The sequence below is a fragment of the Prionailurus viverrinus genome, chromosome D1 (assembly GCF_022837055.1).
Source record: "Prionailurus viverrinus isolate Anna chromosome D1, UM_Priviv_1.0, whole genome shotgun sequence".
Classification (NCBI taxonomy): Eukaryota; Metazoa; Chordata; class Mammalia; order Carnivora; family Felidae; genus Prionailurus; species Prionailurus viverrinus.
The window spans coordinates 7,494,346-7,511,207 of NC_062570.1; the positions used below are offsets into that span (position 1 = coordinate 7,494,346).

Genomic DNA, 16,862 nt, shown 5'->3' on the forward strand with positions numbered 1-16,862 from the left:
AGGTGAAAAAATCGTTCCAGAAACGTGGGGAACAGATGAACCTCAGATATACTGTTTGCAGTTGAGAATGTTATCACGCAAACAAAACATTTCATGCATTGCTGTTTATTACAGTACTTTAAGTTGAAAGTTAGCACTAATTATGTTATTAAAATTTTTAGTAATGTTAAGAATGCCAGCAGTGTGTCACGTTTCAGCTTATACTTCACTTAGAGTACTTATCTGGGGAGACTGAACTAAAGGACCTTTATCCTTTATTTTTATTTTTTTAAGTTTATTTTTGAGTGAGAGAAAGAGAGAGAGAGTGAGAGAGTGTGTGTGTGTGCGTGCGAGTTGGGGAGGGGCAGATATAGAGAGTGAGACACAGAATCCGAAGCAGGCTCCAGGCTCTGAGCTGTCAGCACAGAGCCCGATGCAGGGCTCTAACCCATGAACCATGAGATCATGACTTGAGCCGAAGTTGGATGCTTAACTGACTAAGCCACCCAGGCACCCCTAGACTGACTGACTGACTGACTTACTTACTTTATTTATTTATTTATAACATTTATTCATTTTAAGAGTGAGAGAGACAGAGCACGAGTGGGGGAGGGGCAGAGAGAGAGGGAGACACAGAATCAGAAGCAGGCTCCATCCAGGCTCTGAGCTGTCAGCACAGGGCCTAATGCGGGGCTTGAACTCACGGACTGGGAGATCATGACCTGAGCTGAAGTTGGACGCTTAACTGACTGAGCCACCCAGACGCCCCATATTTTTAATCTAGCCAGCAGTAAAGGCAGCAGGAGGCATTTACATAAAGGAAAGCTTTCCCACTCTTGCCCTTTCTTGTCTCCCCCTCCCTTCCTCCTCTCATGTGTGGAAGTTACTGCATCCAGGTTGTGGAATATTTTTTTTGAAATCTTTAGAAACTTAATTTCAGTTTGACTAATTGTGCATTTATTACACAGTGTGTGCTAGGCTTTGTGAGGAGAGAATACTTAAAATACATGAGTTTCTCTGTCTCTTGGAAGATTATAATTAAACCATAGTTAACTGGATATTCCATCACTGCACAAAAGCTTTTTATACCTTTTTTTTTTACGTTAACATTTTCAAAATGAATAATATATTCACATTGTTCTAAAATAAAGATCATACAAAAGCTAATGTTGAGAAATCTTGCTTCTGCCGATGCCTGTCATTCTCACTTATACCTACCCCTGTAGGTAGCTATTTTTATTAATTATTAATGTATCCTGGCCGTTTCTTTATGCAAATGCAAGTAAACAGAAATAAATACAGATCCTTATTTTCTCCCTTTGTTACAAGAAAGGTAAGTATACTATATGTAGATTGTTCTGCACATTTCCATCTTCAGTTACTTTTGTGCTTTTAAATAATTCATTTTCTTTGCACCATTGTTAAAAGTAGCATATGATATTTAAGCTATCGCTGTGATTATCTCGTGGCAAGGTTGAACAGAGTAGTTTGGGCTGACACAGCTGTGAGAGAAATCACAAGAACTTCACATACTACTAGTTTCAAAGTCAGTACCTTTCTAACTAAAATAGATAGGGGTCTTTAACAGGAAGCCACAGCTGGTGATTTTGCACAGAATGGCTGTATTCTGCACACAGGTAACCCATGGCATCCTTTCCATATCAGAAGTTGGAAATGTTATGTAGCCTGAAAAAAGTGCAAGGAAATAACTAAAATAGTGTTCTGTCTGTTCAACTTGAATGTAAATGCTATCTGAATCAGATATGATTACTTTCTCGGTATTTGCATCAGTAGAAATTATTACTTACACAGATGTAAGTATTTGTGTATTAAATTAGAAGATTTCATGTTTGAGCACTTTAGACTTAGTAAATTTATTATAATGGCATATTTAAGACAGTGCAGGTGCTCAGGTCAGCCACGCACCAGGCTGCCGTGGACTGCATTTCTGCCTCGAAGTCACGGCAAGTTTGAATGTTTGGCTTATTTGGCAGGAAGAGTGTGATAAGGAGGAGTCCTTGCCTTTGAGCCCGAAGTCTGGCATTGCCTGGTCCGGGTGAGATTCCCAGTCACCAGTTTGGATTGCACTGTCTTGTTGTGTAAAGGGGGGAAATGGGAGTTCCTGCCAGATGGTCAGGGGGCCCCTCTGGCTCTGTGTGTATAGGGAGGATATGGGAATAAAAGTACCCCTTTTTGTTTGGAAAATGGAATTTTAATTGGTCATCTCTTCCTGCTGACAAGAAGGGTTTCTACCTTGATGATAAGGCCTCCTTCTTATTTGCTTATTTTCCAGTGGTTACTAAAATATTATTTTAGAAATGAAACATATTATTAGTCCTGCACAGATTATTTTATCTTAATTGCCTTATCTGAATACATTATTGGTTTTGAAATCATATTTTTTTTCCTAATTGAGTATATTACTTACTGTAATGACAATTCTTAGTTCTTCTAGCATAAGGTTTTACCTTGGGCAAATGTAATTATGTTTCCCTTGAAGTCGTGCCTCATAATTTTGTTATTTCTTTGGAAGAATACTGAGAAGAATTGTATGTCCCTAAAGAACTCTTGAAGTACTAACTTAGGGTCTGGGGATAACCTTTACTTACTTAAGATAGTAAGAAAGAGATGAAGAAACTTGACAAAAAATTGAGTAGGGGGTGTGCCTACAAGAATCTTACATGTAAAAAGAAAACTCTACAAAATCTGTATTTTATTTATTTTTTATTTTTTTTAGAGAGAGGGAAAGAGAGTGTGAGCAGGGAAGGGGCAGAAGGAGAAGGGGAGAGGGAATCTTAGGCAGACTCCACACTTGGTGCGGAACTTGACACGGGGCTTGATCCCATGACCCTGGGATCACGACCTGAGCCGAAGTCATTAGTCAGACGCTTAATTGACTGAGCCACCCAGGTGCCCCACAAAATCTGTATTTTTAAAAATACCTGTCAATTTTAGGAGTTTTCATAATTTAGGAATGTTCTTTCAGCATGTTCACAATGTTTCATGATTATATTCTGGTTTAAAAGGGTAACATTTAATATCTGTGGGTTTTGTCTTAATGATTTTGAAGTAGTTGTTTGCTCCTGCTGTTTACAGTTACCAGCTTTGCCCCTGGTTTTGAACGTGCTCCCAGTCTCTGTGGTACAGGACTCTGCTATTCATTGTCACCCTTCATGCTGACAGACCAATTCTTGAATATTTTCATCTACCAAACTCTGAAAGCTCTGTAATTTCTACTGTGGCTCAAGTAAATATCTCCTTTGTCCTAAAGGTTTAGAAGCTGAGCAACAAGAATTTTAGCTAGTTTATAACAAACAAAAGAGCTGGTACGGTGTCCCTGGGAGTAAATTTAGCTTCCTGCTCCTGGAACTCCGAGCTGCCCGCTCTGTGGACGTCAGGGGACCTTGTGTAACTGCTCTGGTCACTGAGTCGGCAGCCTTATTTATCTTTGCTGAGTCTTCATTTTTTTTTTTTTTTTTTTTTTTTCTGAGACCATTCCAATCCTCACCTTTCCCTGGCGGCTCATAGAAAGCTGTACTTAACTAGGCCTGTTAGTCTTTTCTGTGTTGAACCCTTTTTTTTTTTTTTTTTAATTTTTTTTTTTTTCAACGTTTATTCATTTTTGGGACAGAGAGAGACAGAGCATGAACGGGGGAGGGGCAGAGAGAGAGGGAGACACAGAATCGGAAACAGGCTCCAGGCTCTGAGCCATCAGCGCAGAGCCTGACGCGGGGCTCGAACTCACGGACCGCGAGATCGTGACCTGGCTGAAGTCAGACGCTTAACCGACTGCGCCACCCAGGCGCCCCATCTGTGTTGAACCTTTTGAAACCACTCATCAGAAGTAAGATTATAGCAGGAGCTATAATTTTTTTCATATTAGGCCATTAGTAAACTAGTATATCCTAAAGGCAAAACCAGTACATTTGCATGGAAACACCATGTTTTCTTGCCATTCAGTCAGAACCCTCAAAGGTGGGCTGTGGATCACGTCAGTGAAAGACGTCTTTTACTTGAAGGGAGTGAAAATCTGCTTTGTGGTGTGTGTCATCATTCTTAGCTCTGGAAGATAACTTGTATTTAGGCTGATAATATCTGCTAGAACAGCTGGGAGTGGAGAGAAGCAATACATCATGAAGTTCTCTTTCATTTTCTGGAAATTTGCTTTGAGTGCTTTATCGGTTTCGGATTATAGGTTTAGATAACACAGCCATGCCAGGATGGGGCTTGGACTGCTTGCAAAGATGGTACTACTAGCATGAACGGAAGGTTAGAAAAGAGTTAAAGGGATCTTTAATTTATTATTTATTTAGTTATTTATCTATTTATATTTATTTTTATTTATTTATTTATTCATTTATTTTCAGTGTTTATTAATATTTTGAGAGAGACAGAGTGAGAGTTGGGGGAGGGCAGAGAGAGAGGGAGACACCGAATTCGAAGCAGGCTCCAGGCTCTGAGCTGTCAGCACAGGGCCCGACGCGGGGCTCGAACTCACAAACTGCGAGATCATGACCTGAGCTGAAGTCGGACGCTTAACTGAGCCACCCAGGCACCCCAGGGACTTTTCAGGAAGTCTGTTTCATTTTTGTCTTTGTTGACACGGAATTGAGTTGCTATTGAGTCCATGTATCTAAAACGTAAATGTATATGATATCAGGAAGGAGGGGAGCAATAATCAGGCATCTGCAGTGCTGTGCTTTGCATGTGTTATTGAATTAGTGCTAACAGTTAACTTCTGAGAAAAGTGAGCTAGCTTCAAATTACAGATGATAAAATAGACTTAGAAGGAAGGATCAAGTAATTTTCCATGGTCCCATGAGTCACAAATGGCAGGCCTGGGACTCTTACCCCAAGGTCTTTGTTATTCTACAGACTCTTTTTTTAACTATTCGTTCTGTTTGAACTACCTTAAACCATCAGGCCTTCTCTCACAACAGCTAACTCTGAAGCAGTGAATGAAAGGGTGAGAATAGGAGTGGTGGATTTTGAGGAAGGAATGACAAATAATGGAAATTGTTCATGTTTCCAGAGCAAGGCCATTGTTGTCAAATACATTAAGGAATAAAGTAAGCGTGGTGGTTAGTAGCTTAGTTTAGGACCCAATACTAATAATGTCTTTGCTTGAGTGTTCATTCAATATCTATATAATTACTAGCACCAGAGTCCATTTTTAAGTAATTGTGAGTCTAAGAGCCTAAGGCCTTGTCGAAGACTGGTCTGGCTCAGATGACCTTAAGAAATTTTACTGTTGTCAGCAATGTCATCATGAGAATAAGGGACTAAACATCTGGTGCTTAATTCCAAATTGGACTTAATGAATAAAGCTTACTTTCAGGGGAGGAAAGGAGATCCTCTTTTTGTATATTCCCATCCCTTTTCCAGTTTCAGCCCTTCCTACTACCATCACAGCAAAGCGTACTATAAAAAAGGAGCCCTGGGGCGCCTGGGTGGCTCAGCCGGTTAAGTGTCTGACTTTGGCTCAGGTCATGATCTCCAAGTCCGTGAGTTCGAGCCCTGCGTCGGGCTCTGTGCTGACAGCTCAGAGCTTAGAGTCTGTTTCAGATTCTGTGTCTCCCTCTTTCTCTGACCCTCCCCCATTCATGCTGTCTCTCTCTGTCTCAAAAATAAACATTTAAAAAAAAATCTATTTAGAAAAGGAGCCAGCCCGTTACTGTGGAACCTTTCTGATTTAGAGATGTCTGCCTGAGAGGTTTCTCTTTATATTCCAAAGAGCTTATACCATTTTGTGATACTCAGTTCAGCAGCTTGATACATGGGCCCTCCTTCATATTCAGTATCCAAAATAAGACATTTAAATACTCAAAATTGCATAGATCTCATCAACTGCGTGGCAAGTCTTTGAAGCTGTTTATCTCTATTTTTTATTGTTGAAATAAAGTGGGATCATGCGATTTTTTTTTTCCTAAACACCATATGATGTTTGAGAGGTGAGGTGGTGGTTGTTAGATTGATGGTTAATGGCTGGAGATTGTGGTTAAGGAACATGGGCGGAGCTTGGTGCTAATGTGATCAATATGTCTGACAAGGCCAGGCCATAGATTAAAAAGACCAGGGGAACTAGACTGTTTGGCCAACCCTTAGAAGCCCACCATGGGGCTTGGCACATAGTAGCTCAGCAGATGTTTCCAGATATACTTACTTTTCTCCCTGTCTTCATATCCTTGTTGGAGTTGTTACAGATTTATATACGGAAGAGGGAACAGATCAGAGAACCTTGCTTTGTTCGGAGTCCCTGGGAAGGATTTAGGTTAACTGGGATTTTGTTGTTGTAGGGTAGGGGGTGTCTTCAGGGCCAGAAATCTTTGTAATCATTCTTTTATTCACTTCTGTTGAGCCAATTTTCTTCCCTGAAAAAGAGGTTCATGTAATACTGAAAGAAGGATAGATGTCTCCTGCTGCTCTCTCTGACAGCTGGGAAATTGATTCCTTACCAAACTGACACAGTCACCTGATACTCATTCAAATAGCTGATGCTTCCACTAGCTCCTGAGTTGTATTTCCAAATCTGTGAATTTCCAAGATTGCCATAGAATGAAATGATTTAAATAACGTAGTCCTGTCTGCTGATGAAATTCATACTTCATGGTATTTGTTTTTCTGGAGGCTAGGGATCTATAGTTTGTGAGAAGCCACAAGAGGTATAATAACATCTGTAAAGAGGGTGTTTTGTACCTTGAAATGTGATTTTTCTGTTTTCCTATCCCTTGTGTATTTGGTTTCTATTATTGAATTTCACGCTCTTCTTACATTTAATCATTTGTAGGATGGTAAGACTAAAGATAAGATGTTGCCTTATTTTTGTGTGGCATAAAATAGCTTTTGCTACCAATGTGTCCTCAAAAATGAAATAGGAAAATAAAGGATTTGAAACATTTGAACCACAAAAAATTAAGAGAGAGGGAGAACCTCAATTGCTCAGTCTAATAAAATTTAATTATTTTATTAAAATAAAAGTCATTGTACTCCAACCTTTATCTTTTTGTCTTGCCATTTTTAACATCTATAAATCATATGTATATATTTTTAAAAAGAAATTTTTTCCTGCCTTAGTAAAGGAAAAAATGTACTTTCTTCTTATATCCATTTCCTAAATTTTGGATTACCATAAATTCTACTTTCTGTTTTTTGTTTTTTTTTTTTAATTTTTTAACATTTATTTATTTTTGAGACAGAGAGAGACACAGCATGAACGGGGGAGGGGCAGAGAGAGAGGGAGACACAGAATCGGAAGCAGGCTCCAGGCTCTGAGCCATCAGCCCAGAGCCCGACGCGGGGCTCGAACTCGCGGACCGCGAGATCGTGACCTGAGCTGAAGTCGGACGCTCAACCGACTAAGCCACCCAGGCGCCCCTCTGTTTTTTCCTCTGTTTGAAGACTGATGTTTACCCCCTTCTCTTTTCAGGTAGAGTGGTAATAGCTTTTTAAGATAAGAAGGAAAAGTTTTCTAATTTTCCTTATGTTTCACCGAGTATTGAAAGTTCTTTTTATTTATACTTAAGCTCCATGTCCTGCTCGTGGTCACTCCCTATTTTAAAGGTTTTGGATGTCCCTCATGCATCTGGGACTTGTGGTAGAAATGTTGCAAGGAAAAATTAGCCCATTTGTATGCCCATGTGAATTCTGGTGGCCAGGTAAAATTGGAAATTTATAATGTCCTTCCTTGACGATAATGAAGTAATATTGGAGTTCCTTAGCAGTGGAAAATTGTCAATATGTTCTTTTCTGCTAGATTAAAATGACTAGACAAAAAGGGCCAGAGTGGAAATTATGTTTACTTGAATAGAAAGGGTTTTTCCAATGTGAACATATTGAGGTTATTGTTTGGAACTTTGAAGTGCCATTTTCAGATCCTCTAATGCGTTGGGAGAAGGCCAGTTACTGAATAATTACAACAAAAATTTGTGTGACTGTTAAATGTGGTTAATTATCTTCTTTTTCCCCCTCTGCACAGATACTGGCAAAAATTAATTAGATAATGTCCACAAAATGCTATCGGGGGGGAAAAATGCTATTAGGATGAAAAGACCCATACGGTAGCAGACCATTATTCATAAAAAAAGAAATGGAATATTTGTCTTGAACATGTTGATAAGACAAAAACACTATGCATCCACAAAACAAGTATGCTTTCTAATGGAGGGGAGAGTGGGGAGAGGTGTGCTGGAATTGAAGGAGGGAAGGGGGGGAAGTGTCCTGGGGTTGAGAGAGTGAGGATGTTGGCTCCTTAGACCTGGTTTTAGTCTAAGCTTCATCATTGGCTGGCTGTGTGATCCCAGATGTTACTTAATCACCTTGGTTCAGTTTTTTCATCTATGAAATGGAAAGAATAATACTTGCAAAGTTTTTTTAAATAGCTTAAAAAGTATGTGTAAAATGCCTAATATACTGCTGTTTAATTCAGAGGTATTAGTGTTTGTAAGAAATACAATGTAATAATGGTGTGTTAATGGGCATATGTTTTTATAAAAGTTCAGTTTCATCACTCTCGTTATTTGATGTTTTGCACGTCTATATTTTATGTAGCTTTAGTTTTAAAATAAGTTTGAGCAGCATAGCACTTGAAAGTCACTGTGACCTTCAAAAACCCAGAAACTTCTTTTTGTAGGACATAGAACTGAAGCGTGTGTAAGAGAGAAGAGGGATGATATTACAGATACGTGCATCCACAAACTAGAGCCAACTCTCAAACTAAGCGTGATGATTAGTTGTTGTAAATCCTTTTCTTTAATATTATTTTGCTACTTTCATCTATTTTGTAGCCTGTTTTGTAGACAGAGACAGAGTGTGAGCACGTGAGGGGCAGAGAGAAAGGGAGACACAGACCCCGAAGCAGACTCCAGGCTCCGAGCTGTCAGCACAGAGCCGACACGGGGCTCGAACTCATGAACTGTAGGATCATGACCTGATCCAAAGTCAGACACTTAACTGACTGAGCCACTCAGACTTCCCAAGACGAGCCTTTTTATTATTTTAACACTTTGTTTTTGAAGGGAAAAAGAGGTTGTTTTTATTTAAAAGAAAACTATTTTCAACTTCAGCTGGGTTGTTTTGTTTTGAATTTTAATATTGTGCATACTAATTTATTGTGCATACTAATTTTTTCCTTACTTTAAAAAATGTCAGTGTTGTGTTTTGTGCCTACTTACGATCATTGGAAAACTAATGGAGCAATTATAAAACAATATAATAAAATAACAAGCTTTGTAGGAATGAATTTCTGTTATCTGTTTGAGAAAATGTAGCCACTTTTCTAAGAACAGATTTCATATCCTTATAGATTTTGCTTTAGATAGAGGAAAAGGGAAATACCATGAATGCATTTTTTTCCTATTTATTCTAATAGCTGACATTGATTGTGTACCAGTTATACGTTGGACATGGTGCTAAGCACTTATGTATAGTATTTTATATAATTCTTAACACCAGTTTTAGGAAATGTGTGTTCCTGTTATCTTCATGTTTCAGTGAGAAAATGAGAGTTACAAAATGCAAATAAGTTGCCCCAGATTGCACAGCTAGCAGGTGGTAGAACTATGGTCTGTCTCCACATCTTAATGATTATGATAACTTACGCCATTCCCATCGAGGGCATTCAGTAAGTATTTATTGAAAAATGAATGCTAGGTATCAGTTGGCTTTAAAAAAAAAAGTCAAGAATGTGTAGTCTGATTTACATGTAATCAAAGTTTATATGCTGCTAATTCCCCCTTGTTCTTGTAGGAGAAAAGACTGAAGGAAAGGGAAGCCAGAAGAGAAGCCAGTAAGAGACAGGCAAAGGTAAGGATTGATATTTTTTATGAGAAAAATGTTGGTAACATTGAATGGGATTTAAATATTGACATTGAATGGGATTTAAATATTCTGCTTGTCCGTATGCATTTTTATATTTATCTGTATATCATGACGTTCAAATTGGATATAAGTCCATGTGTCCTTGTCATTTACTTTCTCCAATTATTTCTTTCCTGTGTGATGCAGGATGAAAAATGCATAAGATAATTTGTTTGCTGGCCTTTGCCCTACTGCTCCCGCCACCTTTTCCCATTCTATTTTGTGCCTGTTAAATACGGGAGAAGGTTGGCTTTGTGGACCAAGCTTGGCAGGATTTTACACTCTGTCGTCTTTTGACTAGGCAGACAGCTGTGTGGACCCAGCTTCATAGTAGATGACTCTGAGAGCACTGATTGCTTCACTTCAACTCCTAGAAGCTAGGGGAGAGCACTCCGTATCGGGTACCTTTAGTGTATCCTATAAACAGACAGCACAGTATCGCTTATGTACGTACTGTTGTGAACACCATCCATGTGCAGCTATAGTTTTTATCTGGTGTGTTGGACACTCAGAATGGTTCAGCTTCTACATTCTGAGGTCATTGAGCACAAATGATTTGCTAGAACCAGGACCCGGTAACGTATGTTATTTCTCATGCCGTATCTCACTGTGCTATGCCTGACTAGCCATGATTTCCTCTTGGCAGTTAGCAAAGATCTGACTCCCTTGAATAAGCCCATAATATTCTTTGTCATTTTTTCCATGCTGGCCATAGCACTTAGCAAGTCAGAGATGATAACTCATTTTATAATTCTGAAGTGGGAAGCAATTACTCTGCAGAGTAAGATGAAAAGACTGTTTATATTCAGTATTAAATATCACTCTGTCTTCAGACGTGCCCGAAAACGAGAGCCATTGTGTGTGTGGCCTGACTGCGAAATCAGGTGGTGGATTCTGCATATGCTTTTAAAATGCAGACGTGAACTGTCACGGCATAGAAATTACATCTTCGGGGCTGTCGTGGGAAAAATTTAAATTTAAGAAGAAAACTTTAAATCTAACAAAAGCATTTGATACATATGAATATTGCATGTTCATCATAAAACTAAACTTACTTTATTTCACTGAGAAGCTCTCTTTTCTGCATATAAAATTATGAAATGAAAGATGTAATCTGGAGCCAAAAGAAAGCTTGGTTACTATATTTCCTTTGTGTGGATTCACACATATTCGTGTATATTACTAAAATGTTTTTGTTGTTGTTGTTGTTGTTGTTGTTGTTGACAATGTGTGCTTCACCTGTTGTAGTGGTTTAAATCATAAGAAGTTGCTCTCACCTGTGGGCCTGCCTCTTGTGCCTCTTATTTTTTTGGGAGTTGGTGTATGCGTTTGGATTTGGTACTGTGCCAGCGGGGAACTAAGCATAAAGCTGGAAACACTGTCAGTTCGGTTTTTCTATTGGGGCAGTTCTCTAAAATGAACTCCTCCAGCTCAGCCCACCCTTCCACTTTCTACCCCCGTGAATGTTCATCATCTGTTTGTTTCCTGGCATGTGACAAGAAATGAAGACACCTCATTTCTGTCTGACCAGTAAGGCTCATCCTGGAAACAAACAGAAGAGGCTCTGTGGCCACCATGGCTCTGCTGCTCGGCCAGAAGTGCTCAGTAGACAGAGGGTATGCTTCACTCCCGCTCTGGGTGGTAGAACTGCCTCCCTTTCACGACCTCGACTGCGTGCTCCAAGGCGGCAGGCCTCCTGTAGGAGTGATTCTAGCAGAGGGGCAAGCGGCTGTTTGTAGCCAGGCCTCCAGCGTTCCCGTGAGACAGCAAGGGCTGGCAGCTGTGGCAGATTCAGGCTGACCATCGGAGCCTGAGGAGTTAGCTTGGGTCAGCCTTTTTGTGCCCTGCTCCTTTTCAAATGAAAGCGGTAGGATGGGGATTCTCATGGGTTTTCAGGTGCCCTTTGGAAATAGAACCGGAAGATCTAATTTAGAGAGACGGTGGAAAAAAGGGGTGATGGCCCTATCTTCTGTAATGTCTAAGAAGAAATGCCTGGTGTGAATTACCAGATTTCCTTATTGTCTTTGTGCGGGTGCTTTAAATGATGGATGAGTCAGTGTTAGAGTAGATTTTATCCCCTCTTGAGTATGGTTCCATGTAATCATTGTGTGACTTGTGGCTCTGTCTTCTGAGGCCCTTTGTTCAGCTTCAGGCTAGAGCATCTTTCAGTTACTCAGCCTGCAAGATATCTAGACGATGCCTTAGTGGTGAGAGGAAGTGGTCTTCTCAGACCTACTGTACCAGGACATGTAGTGTCACCTGGCCAGAGCTCTGTGAAGAGTCTGCAGGCCACTGACTGTGCGAGAAAGGGAGATGCCCATGGCTCTTTGTGCCTGGTTTTGTGCTCCATTTGGCAAATACCATGCCATACAAGGAGGAACATAGAAGACAGAATACGTATTTTTTTAACTGGCAAAAAAAAGCATTCAAGTGAAAATTAATGGATTTGTCTTTATTTCCCAAAAAGGTGAAAGCTTAATGATAATGTGTGGTTTTCAGTTTTATAAATGATGGTTGGTGGTTCTCTCTTCCGACATAGAAAATATTACTAGGAAAAGTTGCTTGAAAGATGGAGTGCAGTGAAACCCAATCGGAACGGACCTCTCAGCATTCTGATGGAACTCTTTGTTAAAAGACAGATGTACGACTTGCCTAGAAAATGTTATGTGCAGTGCCAAGAGTAGGAAAGAAACATGAACTTCAAACTCTTGAGGTTTTCTGGGAACCCAGTACTTAATGATTTGGAGTATGGAAGTGTTGTGAGTATCAAAACTTTGTTCAGCAGAGAAATATTTGAACTGCAAAATGGACTTTTTACTTTGACAGGATGTGTGTGTTCTTATAACTTAGAAATTTTAAGCTAAGAGATGAAACAGGCAGGTGTAGCAATGATCAATAGACCACATGTCTCTTGAGGTTCAGGGAGGTTCCATAATCCTGGAAATGCAGCCTCACCCCTTCCTTCAGCTTCCCTCCTGTTACTCTGATAGTCACAAGTGCTTGTACTAACCTCCAGTGTCTGCAGTGATTATGCAGAAACGTAAAGAAAAGAACAACAGTGCTGAAACTTGAAGAAATAGATCCCCGGAAATATCTCTGTGCTATGCTGCTTTTGAAAAGAAAGTAGAATTTATTAAACAGAAGTATGAGGTTGATAAAACTGAACAATGACTATGAAGGAATAAAGAGTAGGAAATAGCTCACAGGCACTTAAACGATGGAAAGTTAGGTGTTGCTTGAGAGTATATTACACATGCTTTGGTAGTTGTTATTTTTTAGGTGTGGGGAAAGTTCTATTAAAATAACTAAAATGCCCTATGAGTGTGAAGTTTTATACTAGTAAACTTTAGCTTAATTTTTCTCTAGTTTTTATTGCTTTTTTTTTTTTTTTTTTTAACTTTAGTGACCCTGGGACACTTTACTTATTTGCTTAACAAATAGTGGTCTTAGAAAACAGTTCTTTGGATACCTCAGGTGGTCTGATTAGTTCTTTGAGGACATAGGATGCAAAGAAATAGGAGTTGTATAACTTTAGAACATGAGTAGACCTGAGAGATGGTCTGGAGTGATTTTCTAATCTTTTGGTCTATAATTATCTTTTTTTTTCTAGCCACTGATAGTTTCACATAGCAAAGCTGCATTTATTCACTTTGGTAGAACATTCTATTGTTTTTGCTTTGGATTGTCTTTTTATTTATGAAATATAATGATGATTTTAAGAATCATCATTTCTCGACAAAGTCAATCCTTCAAAATCTTTTTGGACTTTTCTTGGTTCATGACATTTAAGAGGATGGCCTCCACTGACCTGCTCCAGTAGTTTGAGTTTTAAGTAGTACATCGAATAGCCTAGGTGTCTGTTGGAGGTATGTGGGGCAGGACTCTGGGCTACCATTTTGACTTCAGCCAGAGCAGCTCCATGTTTTTCTTCATGTATACTAAGCTTTTATTTGAAATAATGGTTCTACTTAAATATATACTTAATATTTTAGCAGTACTCAAATAAATTAAGGCTAACAGCAAGTAAATGACTTACTCCCATCACTGGCTTCCTTGGTGGCAGAAATAGTATGTCTACTCAAGCTCTCTGGATCCTGTTACTGTTATTGCCCCATGCTGCTTCAGTATGTTACTCTTTACCCCTTTTATTTTATATTGTTTTTCTTTAAAAGAAACCTGATTTATATATGTGGGCTAATAGCTGTTCATAGAAAAGACTAATAGCAAATCCGATGAGTTAAGGTAGACCTCTGAACTGACACTAGAAGGTAGGCTGTGTCCATTGTTGCTGGGTGACACCTGACATGTTTCCCTTTCTGGCTTCTTCTCGCCACATATAAAATGAAGGGTGTATATGACATAGTCACTTTTAATCATGCTTACATTTTTGTGGTCCCATGTAATCTTGATCTGAGCCGAGATACCTAACAAAAATGTATGCATTGTACTCACTGCTGTTCATGATAGGGATCCACAGCCTTTCTCAACATTCGTGGATAACTCTTTTGTTTTCTCCCATGTCTTAAAGGATTATCTTTCCTTACAGAGCTACTAATACAAGTTAATAAATGTTGGTAATGGTCATTCCTAGGTCCTAAGCCTTTGTTTTTATTTCTTTTTGGTAGTGTTTTATTGTCTGACACTAAATTAAAAATTTTGATTTTGGGGAAAATTTCTCCTCATTCTGTGTATTTCATATAAACCTTCCATCCACCACCCCCCCTCCTTTTTTTTTTTTTTTCTGGCATTTCATAGTATTGAAATTTTACTGGTCCATTTCTTTGTTTTTAATACAGTTAGAATTTCAAGGGCTTTAGAGGGTCAGTTTATTTTAAACCAAAGAAGTTTTGATAAAATTAAAAACAAGATAATGGAAACATAAGTTTGTTTATAGTCCCAGTTCCCAGAGAAAGCAAAGGTCCTCTGTGAAAGTAAATTGCTCTCACATCTGAAGGGACTTGAACCTTTCTAGGGTGCCCTCTGCTGCTCTGATATAATCACTTATTTAATGGTGCCCTCAATGAGTCATTCTGTTTCTCTAGGCAAATTGCTCAAATAGTACCTTGTTTTAGTGCTATTATAAGACCCATTATGTTGTCCTTCTCCTTTTTAAATAAATAGCACTGAGTCTTTTAGATGACATGCTTTTTTCCCATTAATATCTACCTAAGTGAACAGTGAATACCCAAGGAAGTTTAGCTTTTACTGTGATTCTAGTGTTGGTTTGGTTTGTGAGAATATTAATATAATGATTCTGTTCTTTTCACTCCCTTCCTTTTTCTCTCTTCCCCACCCCTCCCTACCTTTCCTTTCTCTTCTGTCTCTTTCTCTGTCTCTCTCTCTCTGTCTCTCTCTCTCTGTCTCTCTCTCTCTCTCTCTCTCTCTCTCTCTATTTCTCTATCCTTCTTGGAAATGAAGAAGAAGGGATTACTAAATTTGAACTTTTAACTATCTTGGATCACTTGAGAGATAGTTTCAGTGTTTTCTTGTCAGAGAATTGTTCTCTAGTCGTGAAGATTTAAAGTTAAGTATGGGAGAAAGAATCCTGCTGGCTATGATCTCTTCCACATGGTGAATACATGTGTTCTTTTAAGACTCAGCTTATGGGTTCTCCCTTTTATGCAGACTTTCCGATCACCTCAGGTAAAATGGACTTCTGCTTTTATAACTTGCACTCTATTCTCCTGTATAAAGCATCCGATGGTTCATGGCACTTACTTGGATACATGTCTGAGTATGTGTCTTCCTGCTCAGCTCTAAGTCTTGTTCATGGTGTCTCCATCACAGTGCTTGTTTCATGATGAGCTCTCGATAAATATTTGATGACTGACTGAATGGGTGAGTGAATGGCTTACTGGGATACAGGCACAAACTTAAAAATTCTTTTAAAATATTTTTTATTGCTATAAAATACACATAAGATTCACTATTTTAACCATCTTTAAGTGTAATGTTTGGCATCAATTGTATTCACACTGCTGTGCAACCACCACCAGTACCCATTTCTAGAACCTTCTCAGCCTGGATGAAAATCGGTGCCCAGTAAACACTTACTCTCCATTCCCACCTCCCTATCCTCATCTCAGAATACAGACCTTTGAAGAGAAGACTCTTCTATTCCAAATCATTATTTTTCATGTGAGGAAGTGAAGAGTTTTTATGAATAGGTGATTCTTCCGAGATCTTACAGTTAAATAACAAGAAAACCTGGCCAGACCCCAGGTCTCTGGGTGCTTACGTGTGTGTTTTTCATTCTCCCTTAAAGTCCCTTCCCCCAGTATAACAATATAGGAAATAACAAAGAGCAGTGCATGTAGTTTAGAATTTTCTTAGATTTATTTAAGGTATCACAGGAATAAGGAAGTTATTGACACTATGCTCTCAGTCACAATCTCAACACTTTTTAAAGACTGAAACCCAAGGAATATTGAAAGTTTCAATAGCACCAGTGTTAAGTATATCAAGCAATTTTTATAAAGACTATCCCTTCTTTTTCCTGTAGCATACTTAAGAATCGTAATAGGAACGTGAGTTTGGGGTACAATTTTTATGAACATTGTAAAGCATAACAATAGTAGCTGCTGTCATTCATTGACTGCCTGCTATGTTACAAGTACTGTGATTAAATGCTCTTTGTGTATTACTGCTTTAATCTTCACAAATAGCACTGTGAGTTAACTGGTATTATTATCTTCATTTTGTAAATGAGGAAGTTGAGGCTTAGGATGTTTATGCAACTTTCTCAAGATCACATGGCTAGGATAATGGCAGAGCCTAGACTCCTGTCTACTTCACAGGACTTCAAAGCCTTAATACTTAAGCATTGGGCCATACGGTCACCTCATTTCCAAGGTAGTAAAGAGTATTCACATATGAGAATCTTAAAACCTAAAGCAGAAATTACACGTAAACAGATTTCCTCATGAAATTGCTCTTAGTGTCTACATTTAGTTCATCTTACAGTAGGTACTAAGAAAAAGACCAGTTAGATATATAATCATTGGCAGATACAGAATAGTGTTAATTTC

At 38.8% G+C, this 16,862-nt stretch overlaps 1 protein-coding gene across 1 annotated transcript in view; it reads left to right on the forward strand.

Moving 5' to 3' along the window:
- Positions 1–16,862, forward strand: part of DDX10 (DEAD-box helicase 10) — a 281,164-nt gene that overhangs the window by 163,548 nt on the left and 100,754 nt on the right. The window contains exon 16 of the mRNA XM_047879029.1: positions 9,724–9,780. Coding sequence (XP_047734985.1) covers positions 9,724–9,780 — 57 coding nt within the window. The remainder of the gene's footprint in view (positions 1–9,723; positions 9,781–16,862) is intronic.